The sequence below is a fragment of the Lepisma saccharinum genome, chromosome 4 (assembly GCF_977018435.1).
Source record: "Lepisma saccharinum chromosome 4, izLepSacc3.1, whole genome shotgun sequence".
NCBI lineage: Eukaryota > Metazoa > Arthropoda > Insecta > Zygentoma > Lepismatidae > Lepisma > Lepisma saccharinum.
The window spans coordinates 64,838,600-64,853,031 of record NC_139232.1 but is presented as its reverse complement, the minus strand read 5'-3'; the positions used below and the strand labels follow the sequence as shown (position 1 = coordinate 64,853,031).

The 14,432-nt window shown below is 40.5% G+C and overlaps 1 protein-coding gene across 1 annotated transcript in view; it reads left to right on the top strand.

The window, feature by feature from the left end:
* Positions 1 to 14,432, top strand: part of sog (chordin short gastrulation) — a 98,139-nt gene that overhangs the window by 57,278 nt on the left and 26,429 nt on the right. Inside the window, exon 3 of the mRNA XM_083120645.1 lies at positions 9,115 to 9,247. Coding sequence (XP_082976771.1) covers positions 9,115 to 9,247 — 133 coding nt within the window. The remainder of the gene's footprint in view (positions 1 to 9,114; positions 9,248 to 14,432) is intronic.

Below are 14,432 nucleotides of genomic sequence, written 5' to 3'. Positions count from 1 at the left end.
CGGGGTCTTCGCCACTGTTATGTTTGTAACGTTCGAGAGCGAGACTTTAGTAGGGAAGCTTGAAATTTCCACACGAATCAAAATTGATTTATTTTAAGAGTTATTCGGACATACCATTGGATTTGTGCGACTTATTCGGACATACCAGTGTATTTGTGCTAGTGTTGCCCACGAGACGAGACTTTGGCCTGTCTCGTCTCGTGGAAATGCTGTGAAATGCTGTCTCGTCTCGAAAATATTCGTTTGTCAAAGGGACACATGGTCAATCTCGTCTCGTCTCGAATTTTTAAAAGCCTGTCCCGTCTCGTCCCGTGGGCAACACTAATTTGTGCGACTTATTCGGATATACCAGTGGATTTGTGCGACTTATTCGGACATACCAGTGGATTTGTACGACTTATTCGGACATACCAGTGGATTTGTGTACGACTTTTTCGGACATACCAGTGGATTCGTGTACGGCTTACTCGGACATGCCAATGACTTTATTTAGGAGTTATTCGGTCATGCCAATGGCTTTATTTAGGAGTTATTCGGTCATGCCAATGGCTTTATTTAGGAGTTATTCGGTCATGCCAATGGCTTTATTTAGGAGTTATTCGGTCATATGGGTTTGTGTAAGAGTTATTCGGAAGTCAGTGGTGCATTGGTAACGTCGTCGCCTTGTAACGAAGGGGTTCCAGGTTCGGGTTCAATACCCGGTGGATTCACACTGTGTTTTGGATTCCACTTTAGACTGTAGGTCCAGAACCGATTAGCCTTTCTGCGAATAAAGACAAACTCAGACCCTTCAGTTGGACCCAGAAAAATGTTTTTGTTTTGCATTTCTTGGCTTTTTCTTTGGACTTATTGATTATTTTTTCGGTATTGTTGCAGATTTTCGTTGAAATATATTAACTGCATTTTGTTTCACAACGGCTGTTTATTGCATTTCAGTAGCATTTATTAACTTGCACCAAGATCATAAAATACAAGGAATCAACCAATGCTTGGCATATTAGGAGAACAATGGCACTTAATCTACTCTCTTTCAGCTTTAGCATAGTTTAAAATGACTTAGAACTTAACGTCGTACTATTCGAATAATTTTACAAGCACGTGATTATTTTGCTATTAATGAAAAAGCCAAACTTATAATTTTTATGTTGTATTTTTAACTTTCATTTTTTTTAAATTTTAAAGCTCCTCCCCCCCCCCATGAACTTCCGTGCCCTGGTTATAGGCGTCTATGGATCCAAATCCCAGCACGCGTAATGGTTTTACAGCCTTGATTCGTTGAATTAGTGGACGCTCTGTATTTACCCAGAATTCCTGTCGAGGCATCCATGGTTGTGGCCAATTTGGCATGGATGGTAACGTGAGAATGGACACGAAGGAAATAACCAATTCCTCCAGGCGTATTAAGTGGCTGACTTCGAGAATTGAAGTTAGACAATGACTTTTAAGTATTGCCAGGTAGGTCAGCGCCGCGCCTGCATGAATTATTCAGTTGAACTCAAGACATGTTGTCCCAACCATTCATTCCTCTTAGTGAACACCTACTCAAAAATTTCACGTATCTGCAGCGACTTGTACCGGTTTCTTGCAATGCACAAAGGACATCGCAGAGAAAGCGAGGTTTAAAATTGTTGCACACGGCCAGCCAGGCTTCCAGTGGCCGTACAATGACTTCTCTTGCCTCTGTGACCTTTCTGACCTTTGACTCTTATGTCCCAGTGAATGTTTGGTTCTTGGTCCAATTCTCCGTTTCTGCCTGGACAAAGACACACAGAGAGAGGGGGGAGAGGGCGGGCAGGAGACGAGACCGATACATATCGGTCTCGTCTCCTGCCCGCCCTCTCCCCCCTCTCTCTGTGTGTCTTTGTCCCTGTCTGCTCCTCCTCTTTCTCTCTCGTCATCTTGTAATCAAGGGGTCCCGGGTTCAATACCCGGTGGAGTGGTTCGGGTCCCACTGTAAACTGTATGTCCAGTCCCGATTAACCTTACTGTGCATAAAGTGGACTTAAAACACCAATTCAATCAATTAATCAATCTCTGTCGTGATGTCTGTATCTCTGTTTCTCTCTTTGTCTGTCTGTTTCTCTCTTGGTCTTTCTGTTTCCCTCTTTGCTGTTTCTCTCTTTGTTTCCCTCTTTGCTGTTTCTCTCTTGTCTGTCATTTTCTCTCTTGTCTGTCATTTTCTCTCTTTGTCTGTCATTTTCTCTCTTTGTCTGTCATTTTCTCTCTTTGTCTGTCATTTTTTCTCTGGTTTTTCTATCTTTATCTGCCTGTTTCTCTTTTCTCTCTCTCTCTGTTTCGTTTTCTCTCCATATCTGTTTCCCTTTGTCTGTGTCTGGCTGGCTGTCTCTCTTTCTGTCCATTTTTCACTGTTTTTCTGTCTTCTTACTTCTCATTCAGTTGCCTCTTTCTCTCTCTCTCTCTGTGTGTGTCTTATATTTTCTGCCTCTTAGTTTCCCATGTTACTATCTTTCTCAATTTTACCTCCTTCTTTATCACGTCCCCCTCTGTGATTCTGGAAGAGCTCTTCTCTTCTTTTTGAGTCCATTTTGCACTGGACCTATGGTTTAAAGTGATGTACGAACCACTACATGCCTCAATCTGTTATGGAAACCGAGACCTCTTGATTACATGGAGATGACGTTACCACTGCGTTATAGGAAATGTTGGTAAATTCTAAGCCGACTTCCGTGACGGAGTGGTTAGTACATCGCGGTACGACGCCAGAGGTCCCGGTTCCAATTCCGACCTAGGCATGGGTGTTCTCTGTGAGTATCGCTGTATCAATTTCATCACTCATCCTCATCTTCGCGATTAGCCAAAAGTGGCAAAAAAGCTAAGTAAGATAAACCAAATTCATCGAAGATTGTAACAAACCTCACCTTTGTATTTCCAAAAAAACGTAAAATCCTGCTCAATTAACTGAATACGAATCACAGTGTCCAAAGTACTGCAAATAGCTGGAAGCACTTGCATGTGCAAAACGTGTACGGAACAAGGACAAAATATTTTGTCACACCCTGTATCGATGTTACTGTGACGAATGCATTGGGTACAAAACTCTTGCTAGAAAAATCACTGCTTTTGCACAGCTGTTGAAATAAATATAGTGCTGGGGTCAGGGGCCTTCGCGACGCTCCTACGCCATCAATGTGGGAAGAAGTCTCTGATTAATAATCATTGGGAGAGTGAAGCATGCTCTGCCATCAGAGACCCTACGCGAAACATGCCCTATCTCTCTTAAAGAAGGGCGTTACACCGCCGAAATAGAATTTTTGCATAGCAGATAAGGCCGTTTAAAAAATTACGCCGCGTACTTGCAAGTTCGCAAAACCAATGAATGAACCGACAGGGGACTCAAAGAGACAGCGGCCGAGGCAAGACAAAAGATGGAAAAAAAAGCGCAGAGGAGTACTTAGATTTATGATGTTGTTCGATAGTCTTATTATGCTGTTAGAAGTCATTCTTCCTCCTCCCCAGTTGCCTTCGGTTCTTCCTGTGATGGAGTGGGTTTGAGTGGAGGGCCTGTCTCATTCCATTGTTCCTTCTCTGGCACGGGTCCAGGTGGAGTGCCGCGTCTTTTGGCATATACTGCCCGACTCTAGACTGCATCTACATTTTTTTCTAGGGATCCCTAGGGATTCGTAAGTGCTTGGCATTTCGTGGGCGAGCAGTCGAAATTTCCGTACGGTCTGAGTTGCGATGTGTCTGGAGGTATGGGGAAAGAAAAAAATTAATGTGAAGTTTCCGGGTGAGACGAAGCTGAATTCCGCAATATGATTATCGGCCGAAGAATCGTTATTTTCGATTTCTTTGAAAGTTTGATAAGAGATGGCGCGTCGTTCATATTAATACAGTACATTGTTTCATTTTTCTGCTGCAAGGAAATTATCTAAGAATTTCGATTTTTATATTGTATTTTCTTGTAGTTATTTCAAATCGCTCGCATTTTATTCCTGTCTCGTATAGACGAACAAATGTTTCCGTAACAATGAAAGTTTTCAAGAATGTACGTGCTGAGAAAATAATGAAAATCTACGATTTCAAAGCTCAATATAACTAGTTGATGCGACGAAGCATAATAATCACCAATTCTACTCATTTTATAATAGAACCACAACAGTATTTCTAGTTTTATACGGGAAATACCACTGGGGTTGTATTAGGTAATGATCCGAATCGGTAAGTATCATGCTTCGTTCCATCACAAAGTTATATTTTACCCTTTTGTAATTTTAATCAATTTAACCTTAATTCCCATAAATATAAGACTATAAGTAGATAGATGCTAGAAACAGTACGTGACCTGCAGCATATATGTTGAACCGAACCGTTCTGCAAATAGTGCAAGGAAGGAAAGATTGAAGCAGGATTTTCTTGCCGGCTGGTGGACCCGAAAAGACTTTGATCTGTCGTCAGCCCGTGTGAGGGCGGAGGTTGCAGGGGAAGTCAACAGACCGTATGTCCGTGGAGGGAAGAAACAAATGGCTCTTATCCTAACGACTCGAGAACCCTGCCTTTCCGGAAACCACAGAGGCTTCAACCGCAATATCTATATATATACTTGGGACTTTTAAAAGTTGGCAGTTGTTATTTTCTTACTGAAATCACATGTATTAATTCACAGGCAAAGCTGAATGGAATGGCATGATTATTATTACAATATTGAAGAACAGTATTGAAAATCATGAATTCAGTATGGTTATTAACAGTAATAGTTAAGGAGATAACATGTTACTAAACAGGACAAGCTAAACCCCGAGTATTTCCGTGCCATGAAGACACATAGGGTGTGTGCTAGATATCGTGATCTGATCAGCTCTTCTTCCCGGACACCTTCCTTCAAGGTAGCGACTGACTGAATGAGACAGTGAACTCCAGAGCCGCTTTTATGCAAGGACACAGTGATTTATCCACACACACACACCAACATTTTTCACAAAGGCCCAATTTATGGTCATTTTGGCTCAAAAATAACCTTTACACCCCCTTAATAAGAACTTACACCCCGCCAAATAGAAAATTTGGTAGTTATGGAACAATTCCCCACCCGAGATTACCCTCGGGAATGAGATTCCCGCGTGGCAGTTAGGCGTCCTGCCGATTGAACCACAAAGCATACAAGGGCGGGATTTATTTTAATGACAAGGGGAGGCAACGAACAACTCGGTCGCTCAGAGCACTGACGTGACGTACCTCGGAAGCGGAAACAATTCGGCACAGTCAAGCTGAGGTGACTTGGCGTAGCGAAAAAGCTCCGGTAATATTACCCATTGTTTTAGCGTCCCGACTTCCTTTCCGTTGACGCCGGACATTCGCCATAAAACCCCGTCTCCTCTGTAACTACGTTCAAGTTTCCGAAATGTATGCACAAGGTTTTTAGTTTCTTGCATGTAATTGAACATACACAATCTGAGTACTCGTCGTTCATACAGTTGAAATTCCTATCATGCCACGGTGAAACCTGTAGTCTGAATATAGGCGTGCTGAAATTGCGATCTCGGACAACAGATGGCAGCACATGCGAATATTTTGAGCAATGTTATCTTTCTCGTGCCCTTGCGGAAGTCTCTCCTTGCAACTTATAATTTGAAGAGTATTGCCTAACGATGTCTTCAAGAAGAGTTCAGGGTTCCGGGAAACTTTGTAGGAGAAGCTATACATTCCTACAAGTTAACCCAAAACAAAAAACTGAAAGAATGGTTTTGTGACGATGTTGAGAAATCCCTCCACGAAAGAAGGGCAGGAAGAGACAAGATAATGGCAGGAACATCATACTTTTTTGTATATCATTTTTTTCCTCTTCCCTTGAACTTGTCCTGGTTCGCGTTAATGCAGGAATCGCATGTTTCAACCACGCCCAGAGAATTACTCTGTCAATTATAACTATTAACTTCTCGTTGCCACTGGTGACGCTTTATTGCCTTTTGTTCGGGTAGATTAGCACCTTCCAACAACCGTTGTTCAGTGATGTGTGTGTAATTTTCGCCATCTAACTCCAGCTCCTGTTTTTTTCTCTACGTCAGTTGTGAGGTAACGCAAAGGGGGAGGGGGGGCTGTCTTGTGCTAAACGGATAATTTCAAGGTAAAGCTTTGGTTATATCCATTACATTTTCTTCTATGTCTGTCTTCTACAAGTATGATCCATCTTCCAGTTTGAAGGTCTGTGATCTGCGAACCGACGTGTCTCTGCGTTTCATACAAAGATTGTTTCCAAAGCGCTGTTACTTGGGAGAATGTAACAAATACGTTACACGTCGGAAATGCCATAGAGATTACCGCTAGATGGAAAACTTGGCTCAGGTGAAAGATGACGTCAATAGCAGCAGATACGTCGGGTACTAGACTATCTTTGACGTCCTCTGAACAGCACATTTATCAGTAGCGAAATCCACCATTCTTGGGCAGTTGGCAACGTACACAATTATGTTATTATTATTACGTTCGAAAGCTTCTTGGGTGAACTGTTTATGCTTTCACCGTGTGTGAAAAGTTCCATATCTTATAGGCGTGTTTCACCTACGTCACAAGCTGTTGCATATGTGCTTCGAGCAGCCATGGTTGAGGCCACACTGTAAAGAAAATACACTTTCTGCACACTTTTGGAACACTTCCTAGAAACTACTTTTGATCACTTCTTGTACACATTAAACGTGCACAAGAAGTGTACAGGAAGTGCTTCAATAGTGTACAGGAAGTGCTTCAATAGTGTACAGGAAGTGCTTCAAAAGTGTACAAAAAGTGTACAGGAAGTGTACAAAAAGTGCAGCAAAAGAAGTGTACAGGAAGTGTGCAAGAAGTGCTTCCAATATAAAGGTGTCCCAAAAGTGTGTAAGAAGTGTGCTGTAGAAACTACTTTTGATCACTTCTGGTACACTTTACACATTTGGAACACTTATGAAAATACTTGAGCGACACTTCTTGCACACATGAGATATATCGCAATTCAGTACTCATACTTAGTTTCTAGAATAAAAATACAGTTGACTCACATTTAACTTGACAATTGAAGGAGGAAAAAGCAACAACTTTCAACTGTGAACCTTAAATTTTGTGTGATGCGTGTTTGTTTTTCTACAACGCACGTACCTTCTACTTATATAGTCCAGAATCAAAAAGGTTGCTCATGGGAGATTCACTTTTATTCACTGCAGTACATTTTCTTCTTTAATTTGTATCTTAGATGTTCACCTATTTTTCGAAGAGTGTTAAAGCACAATTTTTCCAACCATCTAGCGGCCGGTGTTGGAAACTCAGTATAAAGTAAGTATATTCTGAGCTTTTTTCAGAATATTAGGTTACACAACAATATAAAGACTCGCTTCGAGTAATTATCTATATACATGAGTTTCAATTTTCGTCAAAGTATTTTCATACTACACTCGACGAAACTGGACAATCGTTATTTCAAATTCAGAAGCACGCTCACGCACATATAGTAAATTTAACGAAACGTTTTGTTTCTCTTTACTTACATATGTATCATTTTGTTTACGAGTACCAAATTTCGTCTGACCAAATTTTTTGGTATTCATAAACAAAATTATTTAGTAATTACAAGCAACATTTGGTTATCGGAAACAAAAAGCATAACCAAACAGCTCAACCAAACTTTTTTGGTAATTCCAAACAAACCAGTTTTTTCTGTGTAAGGCGAAGTAAGTGGCGTTACATAATAATGATGATGACAAGTTTCCAGCAACAACCAGCCCCCCGAAGTTAACGATCTGTTTTGGTGTGCTTTAAAGATGAATAGTTCGATTTAAGAAAATCTATTAATTTCCTCGGAACATTCAACTTTATCCTTCTTCAATTTTAATGAGATTTATCCAATTATCAAATTGGTACATTAAACAAAAAAGTATTGATAGTTTCATGATGCAATGCGATTTCCATGTGTTCCAGGAAAAAAATAGTTATATTTTGTTATTGTTTAATGTTGCTTACTTTCAAGTGTGTTACTGCTTTATATAATGAAATTGATTTATGTTCATAAGATATTAATTTGTCAAAAAAGTATAAAATAACAATCGATATGACCAACAACACAAAATGAAATCATGTGCTACAAAAGTGTACAAGAAGTGTACACTTACTTTAAACAAAAGTGTACAGAAAGCGTTGAAGAAGTGCACACAACTTTGAATGTATCCCCAAAGTGTGCAACAAGTGTACAAAATTTCGTCATTTCGGGTCGCACACATCTAGAACACTTTAAGTACACTTTTGCAACACCTTCAGTACACATCTTGTGCATATTATATGCAAGAAAGTGTACCAAAAGTGTACAAGAAGTGTATTTTTTTTACAGTGCAGTTCTTGTAAGTATGCGGAATTGAAGCGGGTGGGCGGGAGATACTATCACAGATATTCCTGATTTAAAAGTTGGTGGAAATGTAATGAACGCTACGTGTTGGATATTTCCTTGCAACATGGCGGCTGTGCGCATCCTGATGTCACATGAAACCCACCTATTGTTTCATAATTTGCGTTAAATTATGTGTCTGGCATGCACTTTCAACAGATTTTGAGGTGTATATAAATATAAAAAAATACATGTGTAGCTACTTCGAAGGTTGCCAGTTTACAATAATATACTTGCCACCTTCACAATCTCGTCAACGTGCGCCCTCGTCTGGGTGTCCCTTGGTGAAGGTTTCATTGATTGAGTTGATTGGTGTTTTAAGTTAATCGGGACTGGACCTACAGTTTAAAGTGGGATCCAAACCACTATGTGCGTCCACCGGGTATCGAACCCGGGACCCCTTGGTGGAGGAACCTAATCATACTTCATTCTTATCGCCGCCATTAGCCCTAGAGGCGGAAGAGCGACGCAAAATAAGAGAAAAACAATAACGAAATTCAAATAAGAACTTTCCGGCAAATCAAACGTTGGTTGTCGAGTAGTAATCCGTAGATTCAACCCTAAAAACATCCAGTATTGTCAGCATCTTGAGATAAACTAAGATTCATAGGTTCTACAATAAGTTACCACTGGTATTCAAACCAAAAGACATCGTGAACGTGTTAGAGAAATAAACTTAATATGATACTTCATTTGCCTGACTATTTCTACTAATACTTCAAAATGTTTTCATTGTTCCTTGTCTTCCACAGGTGCAAAAGAAGCGGAGAGTTCTAGCTCGCGTCCAGTGCAGAAACATCAAGAACGAGTGCCCCAAACCTACGTGCGACGAACCTGTGCTGCCCCCTGGAAGGTGCTGCAAGATCTGTCCTGGGGACCCGAACAGTAAGTACTGAGCGTGAAAGGCTTCAATGTGCAATAAACCTTCCCTACATTACGAAACACTAATTACGCGTGAATAAAGATAACATTTCTCATTTTGAAAGTTATATTCGCTAGTGAACGTAATGTAACCTGAATCTTGGTGCAAATGTTCCTTATAAAATCAATTTTTCTAGTGCTGCAAGCAGAAGCGTCTCGTGAACGCATGCGTCAATTGTGGGAAAAAGGACAGCTTGCTCTGCGACGACATTCGTGAGCATTTCTACATTCTAATTTATTCATATAGGAGAAGTATTTATTTTACACGAGAGCGCTCAACTAAGCTTATATTACATTTCTTGGATCTGAAGTGAAAGAAGGTAATAATTATTTTCCCTCAATTGACGCATGCGTCACTTCAGATCCAAGAAATGTAATATAAGCTTAGTTGAGCGCGCTCGTGTAAAATAAATACTTCTCCTATATTAAGAAATTAGAATGTAGAAATGCTCATGAATGTCGTCGCAGAGCAAGCTGTCCTTTTTCCCACAATTGACGCATGCGTTCACGAGACGCCTCTGGCTGCAAGAGTTTCTTACCTAACATACAATTAACGTTGGTTAGGTTAGGTTGTGTGTGTATAATACAATAGGCCGTATTGCTCATCAGTGGAAAACGATATTTCGGTCATTTAAACCCAGCATACATCAAGTAACACATGTTTTCACGTTACAGTGTAATTTATCATCATATTTGAATCGTGCATAAATTTAATTATTCGTTTTAACCTGTGTTTTTTATTGAGGGCTTACTGAAACTAGGAAAACTGACATTTTTGCGTGATGGAACAATTTTTTTTTCTAAGTATAAGCATAAAGACATTTTCAAGCTCGTTTCATGCAAGAATGGCGAAAGGAAGGTTGCTGAAAGATTATGGATGTATAAATTCAATAAAGATAGTGCAGAGAAACAAACTCTTCCACTTGAACACGAAATGAATTTGTACTGTTCTACATTTCCATATCGTTCGAAATATCAAGGAGAAGTGAGAGTTTGTATATTGATTACAGCACCTTGACACAAAAATCAAACATTATGAGTAGTTTGAAGACTGCATTCGGTCAGAATCTGAGGCATTTGTCTGAAACAGAATATTGTAAAAGGTTATTTTCCGTTCAATGACAAAATCTGGCAGCCTCCGTATGAACTTGCCGGGCCACTCTGATGCCGAGCCCGGTTCAATAATGGAATCAGCACCAAATTACTATAATTAGTGCTCGTTTGGTTTTGAGGAGGAGGCACACCGAGGTCAAAAACCGCTTCTCAGACAGTTTCTTGCGTGATTTCATTTTCTTGACGTCTGCCAAGGTAAAAAAGAAATGATACCCTTATGCCAGGGGAGTAAACCATCAAATAATCAACACTTAGGAATATTAGATGGCGGTTGACGTAGTCCCAGAATGAATATACACAGTATATAGTCTACTATGTTGAATCGTACTATTTTATAATTTTCAGGGTATAATTACAATGAAGCACATACTGTGTGTAATTAAACCTTCAAATTTCCTCTTTCCTTAAAAAAATAGAAGCATCTTGATTGAAATAACAATACGAAAAGTTAAACCGGAAAATGAAATGTGTAAATCAGAGTTTATATATATATATATATGATCCTTGGAATAACAAGAAAAACATCCCCATCAAAATTCCATGTGATTTTCTTTCTTTGTAAAATACAAAATAAAATCGTCACAAGTAAGGTTTTTTTATTTTTAAATAATATAATGTTCAAATCATTGTTTTAATTTAATGAAACAGATGGTGTGTTTAAGCGGAGATATCGGGTCTGATTCTCCCCTCAAAAGTAACCTGGAACCAGTGGCGTAATTAGGAGTTTATTTTCTGGAAAGGGGGGAGGGTGCAAGTTGATTGATCAATTTTTGTGTATTTACGAATGTGTGAAATGAGAAATTCCAATGTCTAATAAGAAATTACCGGGCAGGTCGATTGCAACTCTTAGGGACCGGACCGCCAGATCTCACCCCCTGCTTACGCCTACGAAACCAAAATGTTAAATTATTACGGCTAATGTTTTACAATAAAACCTTTTATAACTTAAAACATTTTCGGTGTTCTTCAATCCCCGTCTTATATTGCAGGTTATGTCCAACACCTCTCTTATTGGTGTACTACTATTACGTCATGACCCGCCGGTCCTATCGCAACGCCCCTATTTCCTCTACTTTTTCGGCGCCTACGTCAAGGCGAAATCGAGTTGTTTTTGGTATTCGTGTGGAGGTCCTTTAGCTCGTGGCTCCTGCTAGGCGCTGCCGGAAGCGAATCGTACGCGATGCAGTGTTGCCAACGTACAAGACAAAGAAATAACTAGGCAAATATCCAGATAAAAGTCACCAGATTCAGAGATGTACTTGTGTGTTGCTGTTAGGAATTAAACGTTATCGAAAACAGCTGTTCAGGCTAATCATAGATGTTTGCACCAATGTGTCAGATTATTGCAATGATGTGCAATTATTACCGCGTCGAGCGTCTGCATTTTCATTCGGAAAGTGTACTATTATATATGTATTTTTTAAAACATATAGGTTTTTAAAGTCAGCCTTTCCGTGGAAAGTAGTTTAGAAAATGTTTTGAATATGCAAAGTCAAAAGAACCGGCAAATTGTCATGTTTTCCTCGAACTACAGAATTTCATCGGAAGTTATACTTTGAATTGTACTCTGTAGCTTTTATGTTGACTAACCAAGTGGCCGCGGTGGCTCAGTCGGTAACGCGTCTGACTACCATGCTAAAGGTCTCGGGTTCGATCCCCGGCCGGTTCAAATCCGGGAACTTTTCTAACGGTGGAAGCGGCCCCGGCGCCCACCCAGCGTCGAATAACATGGGTACCTGGGGGAAACCCTGGGGGGTAAATGCGGTCAGGGGCGTGATGCTGATCACATCACCCCCATTCACGACCGGATCAAGAAAGTGTGGGGCGTTACCCCCACACCCCCTATACGCCTTCATGGCGTGGTGCTATGCACAGGGGAACACTTTTACCAAGATTCACAAAGAATGATGAGCTCGTTGCGAATTTCGTCATGGTGCTATTACAATCCGGCTAGATTTAGCGAATTCAAGCAAGGGTTGCAACTCTGACTTCCTTGGATGGAAACCGTCGTGAGAAGACTCTGAGAAATTCTTGGAAACGACCTGAGATGCGTGCCACCACGAACGGCGTAAAAACATCACGCTTGTGAATACATAACACACACGCGTCCGCATGTACTCTCATGAACACACTTTAAAAAGAAAAAAAAAACTTTTTATTTTCATTTTCGAACCTTCCATCTGTCACGTCGCGCATCCCGTTTCCAAAAAGATCTGCGACGACGTCAATTCGGAAAACGACGATTTTTATGAACGCGGTAAATTGTGCACATATATTTACGCTTAATTTTTTCGCTTTGGGGGATAGGTCGGTCAAGCAAATTACGTGAATATTTAAAATTCCTGAGGTTCGTGAAAAAGTGTCAGGTAGGTTCTTCTTTCAAATTTTGCACATATGTTACCCTACAAACAGCCAAGAAAGGGAGGGGGAGACGTTATTCGTTTTATGATCCTGTGCACAAGAATTTTGTTCGGAACAGTCAATAAATACTTTCCTGCAACCAAACATTCATTTAAATAGGCGGCACAAGCAACCACCAACTATTTACCAGAACTAATTTATCTCAGTAATAGTGCGGATTTATTTACAGTTACCAATAATATTGGTTATAATTTCTAAATTTTTAAAAGGTATCAAAATTTGTGTTTGTGGTTACCAAAAGAGTAACCAAACGTGTTTTGCTTATTCATGTAAATCAGTTTTCTTTCTGGTTAGCACTAACTCCCTAGTGTGAGTGAGCGGTATAGAGTTCTACGTATCCCCGCTAAGAACAAGAACCCTGCAAACTTTCGGCAATGATATAGCGCCGTGAAGTGAATTTAGCACTCCCGCGTTAGAAAACCAGGTAACAACGTCAAGTTAGGCAGAGGGGAATAGTTTCACGATGTAACAGAAATGAAACTTCTGTCCTCCTTCCACCTTTAGCAGACACGGAAAAGGGAAGAAACGAAGGACCATTGTGGGCTGTAAATACTTCGCACCATATGTTTTTTTCTCTTTCTCCGTATATTAACTCGTCGCCTCTTGTTTACGCTATCTTTAAAAGTCGAATTATGTCAGCGCTTGTCCCACGCTTCACCAACTGCAATAAAATATTTCCGAGAACCAGCTCTTTTACCTACTCATTTGGTGGCGTCAGGGAAGGTCAGGATGCCTTGGGTCAGCGACCTTTTTTAAAGAGATTTTTTGGTTCTCGCAGCTTCCTGTTCATGCAGGCTTCTGAGACGCGGCGGAGAGAGAAAGAAGGGGGGAGGTCTAAAAGGCGTCTCTGTTATTAATTGGTGAAATCTGTGTTGACATTTTGGCTTCCGAACCGCTACATTGATAATGAAAGCAGTCTGAAGTTGTGGTCGGTACTTTCTTCCCAGCCATCTGTTCAGAGTAGGTTTATTTTACTCCGCGCAGACGAGGATGAGTGATGATACGAGAAAGTTTATGCACAGAAAGGCTAATCGGGACTGGAACTACAGTTTAAAGTTTGATCCGAACCACTATGTGCCTCCACCGGGTATCGAACCTTGGGTCCCTTGATTACAAGGCGACGATGCTACCACTGCGCCATCGGGGAGGCCAGATCAACACTCACAAGGAACACCCATGATTCGAACCGGGACTCCTGTGTTACTCCCTCCGTCAAGGAAGTATAGGCTCAGAGGTACCGAGAAGTCCAACAGGAATTGATTGGTTTCCCAAGTGTCATTGTAAGATGACGGTGGACGTAATTTCTTTGGATCTTGCTTTATACATTGAATGCATTGCATTTGCCCCTAATTGGAGGATTTAATTATCAAAATTGGCAGTTTCAAGTTCTCCCTAACGCAAATAAGTATTCGTAGTTATACAAAAATAAAGCATGTTTTAAATTTTATTTATGCCCAGATAAGGTAACAGGATCAACAGTTCACCGAACCACTGTGCACTATCAGACTCCATGGATAATATTTCGCTCTCAAAGAAATTCGTGCAGTCTTGCTCGCATTCATTTCCATATTTAACGCTTCATTTTTGTCGACAGCGCTTTCTTGCAAGGCTATAA